Here is a 15,318-nt window from a genome sequence, read left to right as displayed (position 1 = left end):
AGTCCTGGCTTCCTGTTTATGTCACTGTGCCCGGAAGAAGAGGTGTCCAGAAGGTTCAGTGCCTCAGGTGGCAGCCTCACAGCTGCCCTTTTCAGACACACTGCCCTTTACAGTTCTGCAGTCCGCCATTGTGGGACCAGAGCATGCCACTACAGGGGCTCCTAGGGCTTTGGGGAGTAGGTGAAGAGTTTTCCTGTGACTTCCTGTAACTTCTCTCAAACAACAGTTCACAGCATAGCAAACAGCCTGCTGACATCAGGCGGAGCTTGCCGGGCCCATTGCATTATGCATAAAGAAGAGAGGAAAGATCTAGTGGGTCCTGTCTAGCTGTCATCGGAGCTATGTTTAAAGACCAGACCATGGGAGTCTGAGGAAAGAACGCTTCAGCTTTAATCTTTTTTTAAAGATTTTATTTATTTATTTGAGAGAGAGAGAGAGAGAGCATGAGCAGGCGGAGGTGCAGAGGGAGAAGCAGACTCTCCACCGAGCAGGGAGCTGAGGCGGGGCTCGATCCCAGGATCCTGGGATCATGACCTGAGCCAAAGGCAGACGCTTAACCAACTGAGCCACCCAGGTGCCCCGCTTCAGCTTTAAATTTAAATTCCCCTCCTAAAAATGTTCTGGTTTCACTTGCCTTGGTATTCCCGCTAACAACATGGGCTTCATTAATCAGCCAGCAATGTGTGGATTATCGGGGGGGTCCAGTGGTGGTCCACACATGGGCCCACTGAAGGAGCCATGGACATATAAAAGATTTGAATACTTTCCAGTCACACACACACACACACACCCAACATATACTCTCTCTTTCTCACACACACACACACACACACACACTCACACATGCGCACGCACACACATTTTTTTTTATTGTATCTAAGAGCACATATGTCAAAGTTTCCTAGGTTATACACTGAGGAGCTATATACAAGAATGTTCATAGCAGCACTGTCTGAAACACACAAACAACTAGGAAATGAGGCAAATCTCCACTGACAGGATAACGAATACCAAAAATGTGGCATATTTTCCACACTGTATCATGATACAGCAGTGACAATGAATGAACCCCAGCTACTTGTAACAACATGGATGAACTCGGAAACCCAACATTAGGTAACGAAGAGACATGTCCAAAAGGACTGCATGTAGTCCTTTTTATAAGGCTTAAAATAAGCAAAGCTTGTGTAGGCACGCATACCTGTGAGATAAAGCTATTTTTTAAAAGCAGGGGAATGATAAACACAATTCCTAGGAGCAGTTTCCTCTGGGGAGTGAAACAGATTACCAGGATAGGGAGGAGAACCAAGGTCAAGGGAAATCATTGGTGATGCTGCAGTGCTGTGCTTCTGTGTCATGTGGCATTATCACTTCGATCTAAGCGTGTCTACATACGTACATGATGTATATACATAGATGATGACTTCCCTGGCTGAACAGGTAAATTTCAGAGTTCAAAAGCTTAGAAGTGATCTCATCCAAACCCCTAATTTTACATGTGCCAAAATAACTTCCAAATTGCAAAGGGACTTGCCCACATTTACTCAACTCTGCAGTGACTATATGGAGATCAGAACTCATGTCTTGTAACCCTGAGTCTATTTTTCCTCCTTCTATTCTCACCCCCAAAATAATAAGTAATAATTCTATTATTAATTACAATAATTACATATAATAGGCAACATGTATATAATATATAATAATTATATACATATATGTTTTGCAGTGGTAAGTAAAAGCAACATTACACTGTCACGATGACAATGGATGGATTAAACACTTCTGCTCCAGAAGAGAGGGTAAGAAATTAGAACATTGGGATCATACTCCCTGAGCAAGCAAAGTCAAGTCTCTCTCTGCCTGTGTCCTATTTCAAAGGACCAAACAAATCTTATCCATACTAAAGTGTTATGTTTACCTCAGCTGTGATTTGTGGCTCTTTGCTATCTTAAAACAAAATGGCAGCCCGGAAACTTAGTGACAAGCATATTTTCTGTAAATAAGATTTTAATAACATTTTGAAGATGGATGTGATGTGATATATACTTGACTCCCAGGGAAGAAGGAAAAATGTGTTTTAAAAGGGAATGTCCATTTTCACCAGCAGTTTAAAGAAATTGCTGACATTCATAAAAAGAATTGGGGTGTATCATGTCTATCTATTTCACTTACTTAAAATATTTGCTTCCTTTCACCCCCAAAAAAGAATGAGAGAGAATAATTCAATTAATCTAAACCATTCTATTCAGTAGGCGGGTGCCCCGCGTGTCAAAAAAACCTGCCATTTTCTTGGTGGGCCTCCATTCCTATACATACACCTTTCACTGTGTGAGAATCTCATTATGCTGAGCCCGGTCCTACCTTTGAAGACCATGCATTTTATTTCTACAACATGACTGCCAAATGCTTGCTACTTACCGCCATAGCAATGATTTTTCCAGTACTAGAGAAAAACGTGCAGTTGGACTTATTGAAAGATGATTTGTTCGCATATTAGCCTTTATGAATGATTTAAGGACTCTTTATGGTCCGATAGTCACCAGAGCTATTCACCAACTCTTTCCAGTTTTCTTCCTGGGCCCCTGGTATGGTTGCACTTCCCTGCCCCTTTGAGGTTAGGTAGAACCCTGTGACTTGCTCTGGTCACTGAACTATGAACAGGAGTGAGGTCCATGACATTTGGGAGGAAGCTTCAAGACTCTGTAACATCTGCCATGTTCCCTTCCTCCTGGATTTGGCACCTGCAGAAACATGGATATGAAGTCTCTCCCAGACTCCCTCAGTGAAGATGGCTCACAGCAGAGTCTTTCAAAGGCAACTTGTGATGAGCTTTCCACGTGACTGAGAAGTAAACCTTGTATCAAGCCCCGAGATTTGGGAGATAGCCCACTTAATTAAGTGATTCACAAGGGAAAATTTAGATTTCATCCCATTTTTGTCCACCTCACTAACTTTAGGTAAGATGTGACTCCGCTACATATCTACACATTCTGGAAAGTATTCCTTTGGACACTGTACTTTTCAGTCCACAGTTTTTCCAAAAGGAACACTGGAGACCCTCACTATGGAAGCAACACTAGTTTAAAATGGGAACTGAAGGAGACGCAATGACCAAGAGAAATCAGAATCCACATTTATTGATGAGAGATATATACACAAAAGTTAAAACACTTAGTGAAATATTGGATTCACAGAATGCTTCCAGTATATAAAGAATATCCAGTTATTTTACACATGAAATGTTACAGTAATCAGTCCACATGGTAAGAAAGCTCAAGGTGAAAACGAAAGATCTCAACTACCCCAAATGTGCTTTGCCAACAAGGCATCTCCTAGTACCACACTGAAGAAATAACCCCAAAATTAGTTGAAGTTTTTTTTATCTTTTTTCATTCATTAGTCTTTAAATGCCTGTGTGCTATCAATGCTCTGGGCTACATGACTTTAGACCAGTGGGGATTGTGAAGTTGAGGGAAACAATTATTCTTATCTTTCATTCTGGACACACAAGCATCTCCAGAGGAAACCCCGCCTAAAGGCTAGCTTTCTTTCAGTGGGGTTTCCATCCAGAATCTGACAGGAGTTGAAGAGGCCACATTTTCCAAGAAAAATGTGCCTGTTCCACCATCTGTATCCCCTCACTCCAATCATTGGAGAAGCCACCGAAAATTAATGTGCTCTGTGCCCTCACAGGATCATGCAGGCTTCACGCCTTTTTGTGAGAAGAGAGGGGCACTCGGTGTCCCCAACTGCACGTGGCCATTTTTCTCTGTCCTTGCGGAGGAGGAAAGGAGTTACAGGAACTTTCAATGCTACGGCATTCCATGTAGTGGTAATTAGGCAGAATGTGTGTTTTAGGAAGCAAGTGTATATTTGCATTAGTTAGTCTCGTCGTCAATCACTCAAAACATGCACACAGAGCCTATTAGGTAGAGGTCATACTCCTTCACATTTGTAGGATCTGTGCTTCATCAGTTGCCTTTCTGCAACCCCAAAGCTATATACTGACCATTCCTGGGCCTCTAGTGCTCTTTCTATTGACACCTGTGCAGTTTACTACCAGAACTGTGCTTCTGTGGGGTTTTGCCTACATGGCAGTTAGTTAACCTGACTCAAGAAACCAAGGGGAACAAGGTTCTTCAGAACCTCTAAGTCATGAGAATCATGATCAGTATTTGGCAACCAGAGAGGCAGACCTTTACCTAAGGACAGGATGCTAGCTAGCATGCACATAAGCAGACTAACCTTTTGTCTCTCTGAGTCCAATACACCAAGCAAAGGAGGGCTGTAGATAAATGTCCTCATTCTAAACCTACCTAAGCCTAGATCATCAAAAGCTCCACAGCTGCCATCACCATGCATTAGACAGACGTCAGATGACCTTTCACTAAGAATCATGACACACGTCCAACCCTCCCTTGCTCTGAACTGCATATTTACAAAGATGCTAGACACCCAGACTTTCACACAGTCATTGGTACAAAGGATTCATAGAGAAGTTCTTCACTGATACATACCCATAAATCACATTTAAAAAGAGGAGAAGCGATTCACTAGTTATCTAAGAGGGAAAAGAAGGGTTTTCAAAACACCAATCAACATGTCTACTGCATTTAGATGAATAGCCAAAAATAACATTTAAATTAAATTAAAATACATCTATACACCAATTTCACTGAAATTACACATAGATACCTACATTATAGCTACACAAAGTGCATAGGCACTGTTCTTCATGCGCGAACCAAGTGTTACTGTATACACACAAGAACTTCATGCTTTGAACAGCTATCTTGTACTTGAAAATCACAGATACAATCATTGCCAGTTGAGGGCACTTCTAATCTGTTTGCTTATTGAGGAACAGCTTCAAATATATACCAGTACACTTCCTATGGAGTTGACTATCTTTTTAAAACATGGCAAAAATACTAGCCCTACAACCATATCAGAAAGTGTGTTTGGCAGAAGGAAGACCCCCTTGTCTTTGCAGTGGCTACCGATTTGCCTTTTGGGGAAAATTACATAGATTGTTATTCACCTGAGGACAGAATCTACCTGGGCTTCTTTTAAACAATTGCAGTGTGACTCTAAGCTCCCACCTCCAGCCCCGGTGATTAAGAGTATTGCTTCATAGCTGGTACTAATAACCTTTTTCTTAAAAATATGTGCTCAATTCACATAACAATGTGACATTTACTACCAATTTGCTTGGCAAGAAGGAACTGCAACAAATCTGTCGTGATTTGCTTCCTAGCACTCACTCGCAAGCTCTGCTATTCAAGGTTTTCCTAAGCCCATTTTGACATAAATTATTGGAAAGGCAGGGGAAGTTCTGATATAGAAATGATCCCACTCTTATCACCTTATTTCTCATCTTCTTACTTTTGTGAAATTTGAACGCTTAGCTGGAAAAACAAGGCTTGGTGTCAGGAATAAGGAATTAGCACCATTCCTCAAGTTTAAAAGACTAATTGTTTAAATGCATATCTTAACCAGCTAAGGGATTGAAGTGATTCCTTGTTCTTTATGGTCATTTTGTTCATTGCATTGCGAAGAACTGGATTCTTAAATTTTTCAAATGCGGTTATATGCTCAGGAAATAACTGATAGCTCTAAGTTGCTGTAGAAATGTCTTGTGCTCTAATTAGTTACAATTCTACATATGTGGTTATATAGAAAATACTGTAAGAAAATATCTGTCTGCAAAATTACAGATACTAAATAGATTAATTCAGTGTACACTGAGTTCTTTGTGATTTATGAAGAATAGATACAAACCTATAACATTATTAAAGGCTAAATCAATATTAAACATATAATATCCAGGACTATAAAAACATTTCCTCATGCTCTTTATAAATAATAACAAAGAAGCCCAGCGATTTGTTTAAAAAAGAACGTAAGATTGGGCTGGAGGAATTCGTGAGTGGGGTGCAATATTGATCACAGGGCAATGGAAAGACAATGAATTGTCCCCGGTAATATCGGTTCTTACCAGGAAGCCAAAATATATCTGCTGGCAGCAAGATCAAATTAGATTCACAGTTTGCCAGTTCTCTCCTTAAGCCGTAGAAAACAAATAGAAAAACAATATACAAAAATCTTCACAAAAGTAGTCTTTTATATACAAATCTCTAGAGCGACCAGATAATCTGATCTGTGTTGTGCAACATGGGAATGCAATGCTAAGGTTCCCCAGGGGGAGGAGGAAGAAGGGAGAAGTTAAGGTGATTTATGGAAAGATCTCGATGCCCAAGGTTGAGTTCCTAGTAAGGAAAATTACTCTCCTGGAGTAGTAAGTAAGCAACCAGCAGATTGCTTCCTGATCACACATCTCAGAGGACTTCCTGATCACACATCTCAGAGGACTCGCTGCGCGGAGGAGAAACCTCAGAGCTGTGCTAGATCAGCTTCCTTGGCTAATGTGTGTATTTCTCTCCTACCAGAGGCAACAGCCATTTCTAGGCAGGCTGAATGGTTGCCATGGAGAGAAAGAGAGCCCCAGAAGGAGCAAGGCTCTGATGGCATCATCCCCGTCTCCACAGGGAATGACGACAAGGGTCACAGTTGGCTGTTAGGTTCCAACACTCACCCAGGGATTGGGGGTGTCTCCAGAGAGACTGGAGACCTGTGATGACCCATGCTCTAGATCATGCGTTGACTCTGCAAAGCAGTGGGATCTGTTTCAGTAGCCAGGTTTAGTCTCAGCACAAGAGGGCCCTGTATGACAATCAGAAGAACTTTAAAAATCTCAAAATGGATACTTGGTCTGGCGGTAGGAAGGTGAAGCCAGGCTGGACATAGAAAAAAAAAAAAAAACCATCAGTAATTATTTAGGATATAATTTGAGTGAATGAAGTAAGAATTTGTGGGCTTCTCTTGCTTGTCTATAGGTTTTTCTATGGGTCAGTGGAGAACTAGCCTTTGTCTTGCTGTCCTTGCTTCGGGTCTTCTGCACCCAAAAAACAAACAAACAAACAAACAAAAAACAATGAAGACCCTAACCCAGTCCTTTCCATCCTACATTTATGTCTTGCTTCCCCAAACCTAAAAAGCGGGGCTTCTCTGGCAATCAAGTAAATACCAAACCTATTCCATATTTAGCAGGAGTTTGGGCTCAGAGCAAGGATGAAAGCAGGGGCCCATTGCAGCAGTACCAGAAAGTGCAAGAAGGTGTTCGAAAGCCATGCTGGTGGCATGCACCTTGCAGACAGACCATGCATTTTATCTGCCCTAGAAACCCCTCAGGCATGGAAGGGCACAACGATAACCAGCACAACTCCACTCTTGTAAGATAGAGCTTCTCTAGCTTTGATGGGAGGCCCATGATAAAAACCAACCAAGATGACCATTTGAAAATGAATTCAAATATCCCTGCAGAGAAAGGACTTGGCCCAGGCTCAGCCTGTGCTTGGCTGTGCATGTCTGCGTACAGGCAGGGAGGGAAGGTATTGACAGACAGTTGCTGTTACTGTATAAGTCTTGCACCAAATTTCCTAAGAGTGTTCAAGTTTATTTGCCAAAGGCTCCCAGATTCCCGTACTGGGCTGGCAATAAGGACAGTGTGCAGAAAACTGTGTGTTTTGGGTTCGGAGTGGGCTCTGTTGCTATAGTGGGAATGATCTAAGGCCCTGCGTGAGGCTCTGGACTCGCCCTACCCCTGTGGCAGCAGTTTGCTTTGGGCTGAATCACTACTTCTACTAAGACAGTGAGTTAGGCAAAAGGGCAGTTTTGTCAAAGGATGTCTGTTTGTATCCCAAAACACCAAACTATGGATTAACGTGGCCAACTTCCAAGCTTGTTGTAAAACATCAAATGAAGAGAGAGGCTTGAATTTAGTATTGCCCCAAGGGGATGAAAAACAATCCAAATTGATTATTCCTTATTGTGGGCCACTCTGACTTAAAATATAAGCAAGTCATACTTTATAGTGGTAAGCCTCTTGAAAAAAAGAAATTAAAGCAGAGATCATCATATCATGGATTCTTAGGGCTTGAAGAGAGTTTTAATCACTTAATCCAACCCCTTCACTTTACCTATGGGAAGGAATAAGGCTTGGGCATAAAGCGACTTGTCTAAATTACACAGCTAAAAGCTGGCAGAGTCTAAGTCAAATGTTGCTTGTACCCAACAGCATTATTTCTCAGCCTCCCTACGTCATTATGTGAATTCACCATGTTAGGTTATGAAATGAGATAGTATTCAATTAAGATTCCTTGTCATCTTTTCTAGAACCAACTCTTGCACTAACATGTGGTCTTTTACTAAATTGTCTCTTAAGCAGCAACGATGCCTGCTAAAGAAAGGAATGAGAAAGGAGAAGGAAGAGCGGGAAGTTGGGTTTTCCTTTTGGGAAAACCATAAGCAACTATAGCATGAGCAGCTTTGGACTCGCTTCACCTAAGGAGAACAGTCTGCCTATAGGGCCTGCCCAGGTTGGCACTCGGTGGCCCTTATTCTAGATTTCAGCCAGAAAGTACCAGAGAGCCTGAGGCTGTGAATCTCTGACAGCTAGATGTACAAAACTCTCACTTCAGAATTCCTTCAGGCTCTTTGCTTAAACTTAATCTTTAGAGGGGATGTAAAGCTAAGTGAAATAAGCCTGTCAGAGAGAGACAAATACCAGATGCTTTCACTCATATGTGGAATTTAAGAAACAAAACAAAGGAACAAAGATAAGAAGAGGCAAATGAAAAAGCCAGACTCTTGAATATAGAGAACAAACTGCTGGTTGCCAGAGGAGAGGTGAGTGGGGGGATGGGCAAAATAGGTGAAGGGGACAAAGAGTACACTTAGCGTGACCCTAAAAGTCCAAGAGTGCGTATGACAATAACCGGAAAAAAAATCTCATTGGTCCTTTTTCTTGCCTTGGAATGAATTTATTTGGAGAATAAGGAAAGCAATACCAGCAACCTAGACAACTGTATGGCCCCAAGACTCAAAAAGCAAGGAAGAAGAGCCACCTCCATTGGGTGTAACTGCTGAGCCCTTTTGGCCGTCAAGTCAAGCAAGAGCTGCAAAGACCTTCTCATCAAGAGTCTGAACCATGGAAAAATTCTCTCTGAGCATGTGCGTACTGATTTGGACTTACTGCCGTATTTCATGGGAGACTATAGCACAGACAGATTCCTTGATTCTGACAAAAGTACAATATTGTACCATAACATTTGCTCTTGAGAAGCAAAGGAAGTGTGGTATTTGCAAAAACATGGCAGGATTGGGTTTCCCTTCAGGGAGCCAGTACATGAGTTACCCAACTCCGGAAGGGTTTCTTGACTAGACACGCTTGCAAGTGACATACTTCCCCATGCAAGGCTGGAAATGACCTGAGGCCCACTACTCAGTCATTGGGATTCCTGATATTTCCTACCAGGAATACATCTCCCCATAAATTGAATTTCCCCTAAGCCCTTCTCAGTTTCCACCAGTCTAAATCCAGGAGTGAGGCGTTTGGCACCCTTTCTTTCGGCTGACCAACAGTTGCAGAGGAGAAGCTAATACTTTTCTTTTACGGGACAAGGTAACTTCAGGCAATGAGACTACGGGCTGTGTTTCCACACCCAATAGGAAATAAAGAATTGAATCTGGCATCTACTTGGTTCAGATTTTATTACCTGAAGACCTTTATTGAGGATCTATGCGATCTAGATGATTGCCTTGATTCTTTGATGCTCTGCACGGGAGGCACATCCTCAAAGACCTAAGGTAAAGCCTCAGCTTGAGAGATAAGTCATTCTTCCTGCTGACTGGATTTAGCTCATTGAACTGTAGTTGGTAATCAAATGGTAATTCTACTTGGGTTTCCCAGTGGGCAAAAATTAAAAAGGGGAGGATGAAAGTCTGTTCAGTTGATTTTCTCTCAAAATGATTCGGATTCCTAAAAAGAGTGAATGAGTCTGTAACAAAATGGTGTTGCCAAAGCCCTGACTTACAGACCTTATGGGTTGCAGTGTATGGATCTGGCCTGTTGTGTCTGTATATAACTTATGCATCATCAAATATTAATAACTGTTACAAGCATTTATATCTGTGTTGAACCTATTAATATAAATCTGTGCATATAACGGAAAGATTATACGTATCTTACTTAGAAAAAGGTTCTTAGAGGTATACTCTGGATCTGTTTGTTCTGTTTATGGCACTCATGCTGGCCAAGGGAAGCCCAAATGGGCATGGCATAAGAAGAATGAATGAGACCTAAAAAAACAGAGAACACAGTCGTACGTCAGCTCTACATACATCCTGGATTTTCGGGTTAGTCCTGAATTTGACAGAGTATTCAGTTTAAATATGATGTGAATTTCCAGATGAAAGTGATTTCCTAAGTATGTTCTTGTGAAACTTATTACAGGTAGTCTAAAACCAGAAAAACCTGTTTTGTTAAGCTGTACACCTTGTTTCTTCTGAACACATTGTCCCCTTATATATTTATAGGATAACTAGGAAGACAAAGCAAAGCAGGAAGACATTGAGCGGAGTCTTGGGAAGACGATCCCAAGACCACTCTTTTGAGAAACATGTCAACATGTACAAGTGCTAAGCTGGCCTTAAACAGCAAAACCCACAAACTCCTCAGTGCCTTGCCTAGATCCTTCTCTTCACCATCAAAAAGCTCTAGGGAGCACCACTTAAAGACAATCCATAACAGTTTCACAGCTAAATCCAGGAACTGTCCCCTTGACCCACAGTATCTGCTGTAAAGGATGCATTGTCCACTACTACATTTCAGCACGTCCTTGGCGACCCAATTAACTGTCCATCTAATGAAAATGAAGACCAATAACATTAAAAAGAAAAAAAAAGGCATAAAGCTGCTTAATACTGCTCAAACAATGATCCTTATCTAAAAACAACAAGGGTTTGAGAGACAAAAGCAATTGGAATCTAACGTCTCTTGCAAGTTCCAAAGGTGTCTGGTTTGGAAGAGAAAAGTCACCAGGAATAGGTAATAAAGGGTATGTGATGTCTATATACACGACCTCTTCTCAGAGCATTTGCACCCTACGACTATTAGTGTGTACCCCAGCACCCATCTGCTGGTCTCTGATGACCACCTGACTCCTACGTGTGGACCAAGATTCTACACGCTCCTCGCAGTCAGTCAAATGTACTTATTTCTCGGTGATTCATGTTCAAGTTACCAGCAAACTCCCAAAGCCTGCAACCTTAGGAAAATACTGTGAGTTATTCAACAGAAAATGATAGTAGAGAAACTGACAAGTTTAGTTTGCACGATCCATCATCAGGATTCATTGGGTGCCAATGGCATACAAGGCACGGTGCTAATCCACTTATGTTATTTACTCCCTCAAACCGTGACAGCCTTGAAGACGCCATCTGTGAAATTGTGAGGAGCCATCATTTGCTCCCATTTCATGGCTCAAGGCTGCCATGGGAATGCCACCTTTATAGGATTTTGCACATGTTTGTTTTCTGTTCCTTACTACAGAGAAGACTGGGAAGCAGATTGGCTCTGCTTTCAACTGTGCCCTGTAACTAGTTTTATTGGGCTTTGAGAGAATACAACAGAAAGCTTTCTACATGTTAGATCAATGACGATGTTTTGTTTTTTATCGAGAGATGGTATTAAGAGGCGCAGCCAACGTAACCATCCTCCACGTGTGAGGAGAGTCGAATGATTCAGCCTTCTAGGTTAATGAGACTGTAACTAAAATAATTTGCCGATTAAAAAAAATGTCCTTTTTTTTTGTTAGAAATCCAAAGAAGAATTTTACGGCTGAAACGAAGAAAGTAAAGCATCAATCAAATCATCTCACTTGATTTCACTCTGCCAGGTGAACGCAAACCAAACACAAACGAATTTGAATATTTGAATCTGGTTAAAGTTTACGTTGGCTGTGTTCTCTTACTTTCGTCAATATGTACAGCGGCCATATGCAAATTACATCCTAATCCATTATCAAATTGAGAGCAAATTATGAAACCTACTTTGAAATTTCAATGATTATTTCCCCAGACCGGATAGGGCAGAGCAGAAACTCAGTGGGTTCCGTAATCAGCTGCCTTGAAGAACACGGTTCCCACTACCATTCTCTTTGAAATATTTAGTTGAAAGAGTACACAGAAGATAGATTCTGAGAGTTCCTGAAGACAGGGATTTGCTTTTAATCAACACATGGGCAAACTCTACAAGACATTTCAAGAGAATTATGTCTAGAGGCTTCTAACAGAATCTCTTGTGCATAACAAAGCAGAAGCACGGAGAACACTTGAAGGAATCACACTCTGGGTGTCTGCTCTTTATCCCAAGTCCCCGGACTGTACCACATCACTTTAGTCATGTCCCCTGGGAAAAGAGCTTCCGAGACTCTGCATTTAGAGAGCAAAGGGAAGCTGGCAAGAATGTGTCTTCAATTCAAACTGATTCCTCCAGCACTCTCCGTTCAGACAATAATACAAGTGAGAAAATGAGGCAGTTACAAAGCATCACTTGGCAGACACAGCACCGCGCCTATCACTGACTCACAACAGATCCTCGAAGCCTTGGCTAGCAGATTAAGTAAACACAGAAATAGGTGCATTTTTTTTTCCTTTTTAAAGACAGCTTGTTTATATTCTCTTTTTACCATAAGATACGCTGGGGAGTTTGTTCAAAAATTTGCTGAGAGTCACATCCTTATTTTTCACGTTTCCACGGTTCTTCCTCGACTCCGCAGTCGGCAGACTTTCCGTTGGCTGCCAGAGTCACCTGAAAATAATTATCATCAGCATCCAGCTAATAATAGGCCACTAACCAGAAAACCACCCCACGGGTTGTGCGGAGGAGCACCAGATCCAAGTTACGCTACATGACTTCCATATTAGTTTTAAATGTCATTCTTTCCCAACGGATTTGGAGCCCATCTTGCTTTTCAACACGGATTTGTAAATACTGAAAAGTCCACATTTGCCTGGGGGAGTATGGAGGAGCTAGAGACAGTTTGCTGTTTGGGGGATAATGTCTACTATGCTTTTAGGGTTGTGGGCGTGTCAAACTACACACAGACCCATCATGTAAGAATGCAGTCCTTAACAAAACAGTGTCCTTGTGCTACTCCATACAACCAGAGAAAACTCCCCCAGAACTCGACAGCTAGTTCTACACATGCGTGTGGAAGGTTCAGTTCCAAGGAGGCCAGGTTGGCTTTATACATGCCCAGTTGCAAAATCAGAAAACGTGAGGGTCTGGATACCAAATAAGCTATCCAGGCTTTAAACATGAAAAAGAAAAGAAAGGATTAAAAGCCAGTGGTCAGTGACAAGCACACCTAAATGATTTCAGTGCAGACATTTCCTAATCAGGTATCACCACCAGCCTGTCTATATTAGGGCTTCCCTGGCTCTAAGCGAACTGAACCCTTACACCGAACGGGAGGTGTACCCCTCCACTTCTAAAATTGTTTCCTAGCTTACCTTCCATCTGTCTGTCCTCAACGTCATGTGCAAACTTAAACCCACGACTGATATTCCACATAATGGAGAGACTGGATTTATGGAAGCATTAGGATATGGAGACATGACAAATGCAGCAACGTTTGAAAGAAATCTGACCTTCTTCTTACCCGAGTGGAAGTGAAACGCATGCATTAGGAACACATACAACATGCTAGGGACAGACAACTGAACCAGGCGCGTGTAAATAAAAGCTACTCATTCCTCCCCCAATTGCCGGCAGCCCCCATATTTTTCTAGAAAGACCATGCGACAAGCCATGACCACCCCACGTGCAGTTACTCTGATTAAAATTAAAAAGTTCAAGCATAACGTCAAACTACAATGACAAAGGAAAGAGTTTGCAAACGGAAGAGGCCAACGCGGTGCCACGATGCTTGAAGTGGTTAACATTTTGACCAGAGCTGCAGCAAATTGGTTTCCCCTTCGGTGAACTGTCAGGAAAGACCGCCAGGAACAAACTGTCTGCCCGGAGAAAGCTGCCTGTTCACTCCAACCCTGAATGTGCCTGTTTGGCTTTGAGTGATGAACCAGATCAATAGCTGTGCAAAATTATAAATCACGTTGAAGTGCCTCTGGAACACCAGACAGCACTTGGGGGTGGTGCCCTGTGTTGTCATCATGGTTGAATACTGGGGTCTGTGTTTCCAAAGTGGCCAGGACAGCAGCTTGCTTGCTTGCTTGCTTGCTTTTTTTTTTTTTTTTTTTTTAGCATTTCTTTCTTTTTTCTGGCTGGGTTCAGGGAAGCTGGGGCTCCACTCCCCAGTCCATCCCATCTCTCTCTCCTCCAAACACCTAGAAAAGCAAGAAGGAGAGGGGGCCTAGGAGGAAGCACTGATGTCTCCCATCTTGGTGTTTAAAAACAGTGAGACAGCGAATGGACCAGACGGAGGTTTAAGCCTTATCTTTACTACAAAATTAGACATTCGCTTTGCTGTCCTCCCATGCCCATTTCAGGGCTTTGCAGATCATGAGCACTCAATAAACATTTGATGAATGATCAAAATATAGGAGGTCAAAGGAATGAGATGGCCGTGCTCAACTAAACCCCACAAGGCACACAATAAATACTTGTTAAATAGGGCATAAAGCCATTCCACGGGAATGTGGACCCTTGTTGACCCAAACTAACATTTTGACGGGGAATAATCCAGCACATTCGTTTAGATGTGGGAAACACTGACTTTCCAGGAGAGTGGAATATGGGCTTTAGGTACATCTGAATTTCTAATAATTCGAAACATTTTCACTGAGTCAATTAATTTTTGCAGTTGTCTCTTGATGGGTGAGTCCTTCCTTAATTTGTACCAGAGCCTTGGCTCATCCACACATGTACCTGATAGAGAGGGGATGAGCAGAAGACTTGCTGGTCCATTAGACTTCTGGATCTATGTTACAGTCCAGTAAAGAAAATCGCTTCTACGTTACCCTCAATTGTCTGGCAGAAGCCATGGTGTATATTTGGAATGACCCAGAAGTAACCCAGGAAGAAATTAACTATTAAATGAGATCTTGTCAACAGGAGTCAAAAAGGTATCAGAAATCTGTATCGGGTACAGCTTGCCCTCAGCTGCTGCCTGGAACCATATTAGTAACCCAACCCCCGGAGTTGACTCTGCTCACCTGCCAGGGTTTCTCCAAGTTTGCTTCACTCTGGTCATGAACTCTGTCTTTGACAATGTCAAGTTAGTTACAATGAAGGCTAGACAGAGCCCATCAAGCTTGACGACTTAGCACCCAGCAGCCTGTTAAAGAGTCCAGAACACCCATGCTTCAGGAACGATGGTGCTGCCACTGTGGGAAATGTAGTGTCTATGGATAATTGTCCTGAAGGATAGTTATCCTTTACTTGAAATAGCTTCC

At 42.1% G+C, this 15,318-nt stretch overlaps 1 protein-coding gene across 8 annotated transcripts in view; it reads right to left on the bottom strand.

The window, feature by feature from the left end:
- Window positions 1–3,108: 3,108 nt before the first annotated feature.
- The window catches only part of SLC1A2 (solute carrier family 1 member 2), a 143,143-nt gene continuing 130,933 nt past the window's right edge, over window positions 3,109–15,318 (bottom strand). For all 8 annotated transcript variants that reach the window (XM_073904761.1, XM_073904764.1, XM_073904760.1 and 5 more), the window contains one exon: window positions 3,109–12,712. In XM_073904761.1, the coding sequence (XP_073760862.1) occupies window positions 12,641–12,712 (72 nt within the window). In that variant the 3' untranslated portion in view covers window positions 3,109–12,640. The remainder of the gene's footprint in view (window positions 12,713–15,318) is intronic.

The sequence above is a fragment of the Callorhinus ursinus genome, unplaced genomic scaffold (assembly GCF_003265705.2).
Source record: "Callorhinus ursinus isolate GAN/ISIS: 27379988/994484 unplaced genomic scaffold, GSC_fseal_2.0 scaffold21, whole genome shotgun sequence".
Taxonomy (NCBI): domain Eukaryota; kingdom Metazoa; phylum Chordata; class Mammalia; order Carnivora; family Otariidae; genus Callorhinus; species Callorhinus ursinus.
Note: the sequence above shows the minus strand (reverse complement) of the source record. Positions and strands in the feature narration are given on the sequence as shown.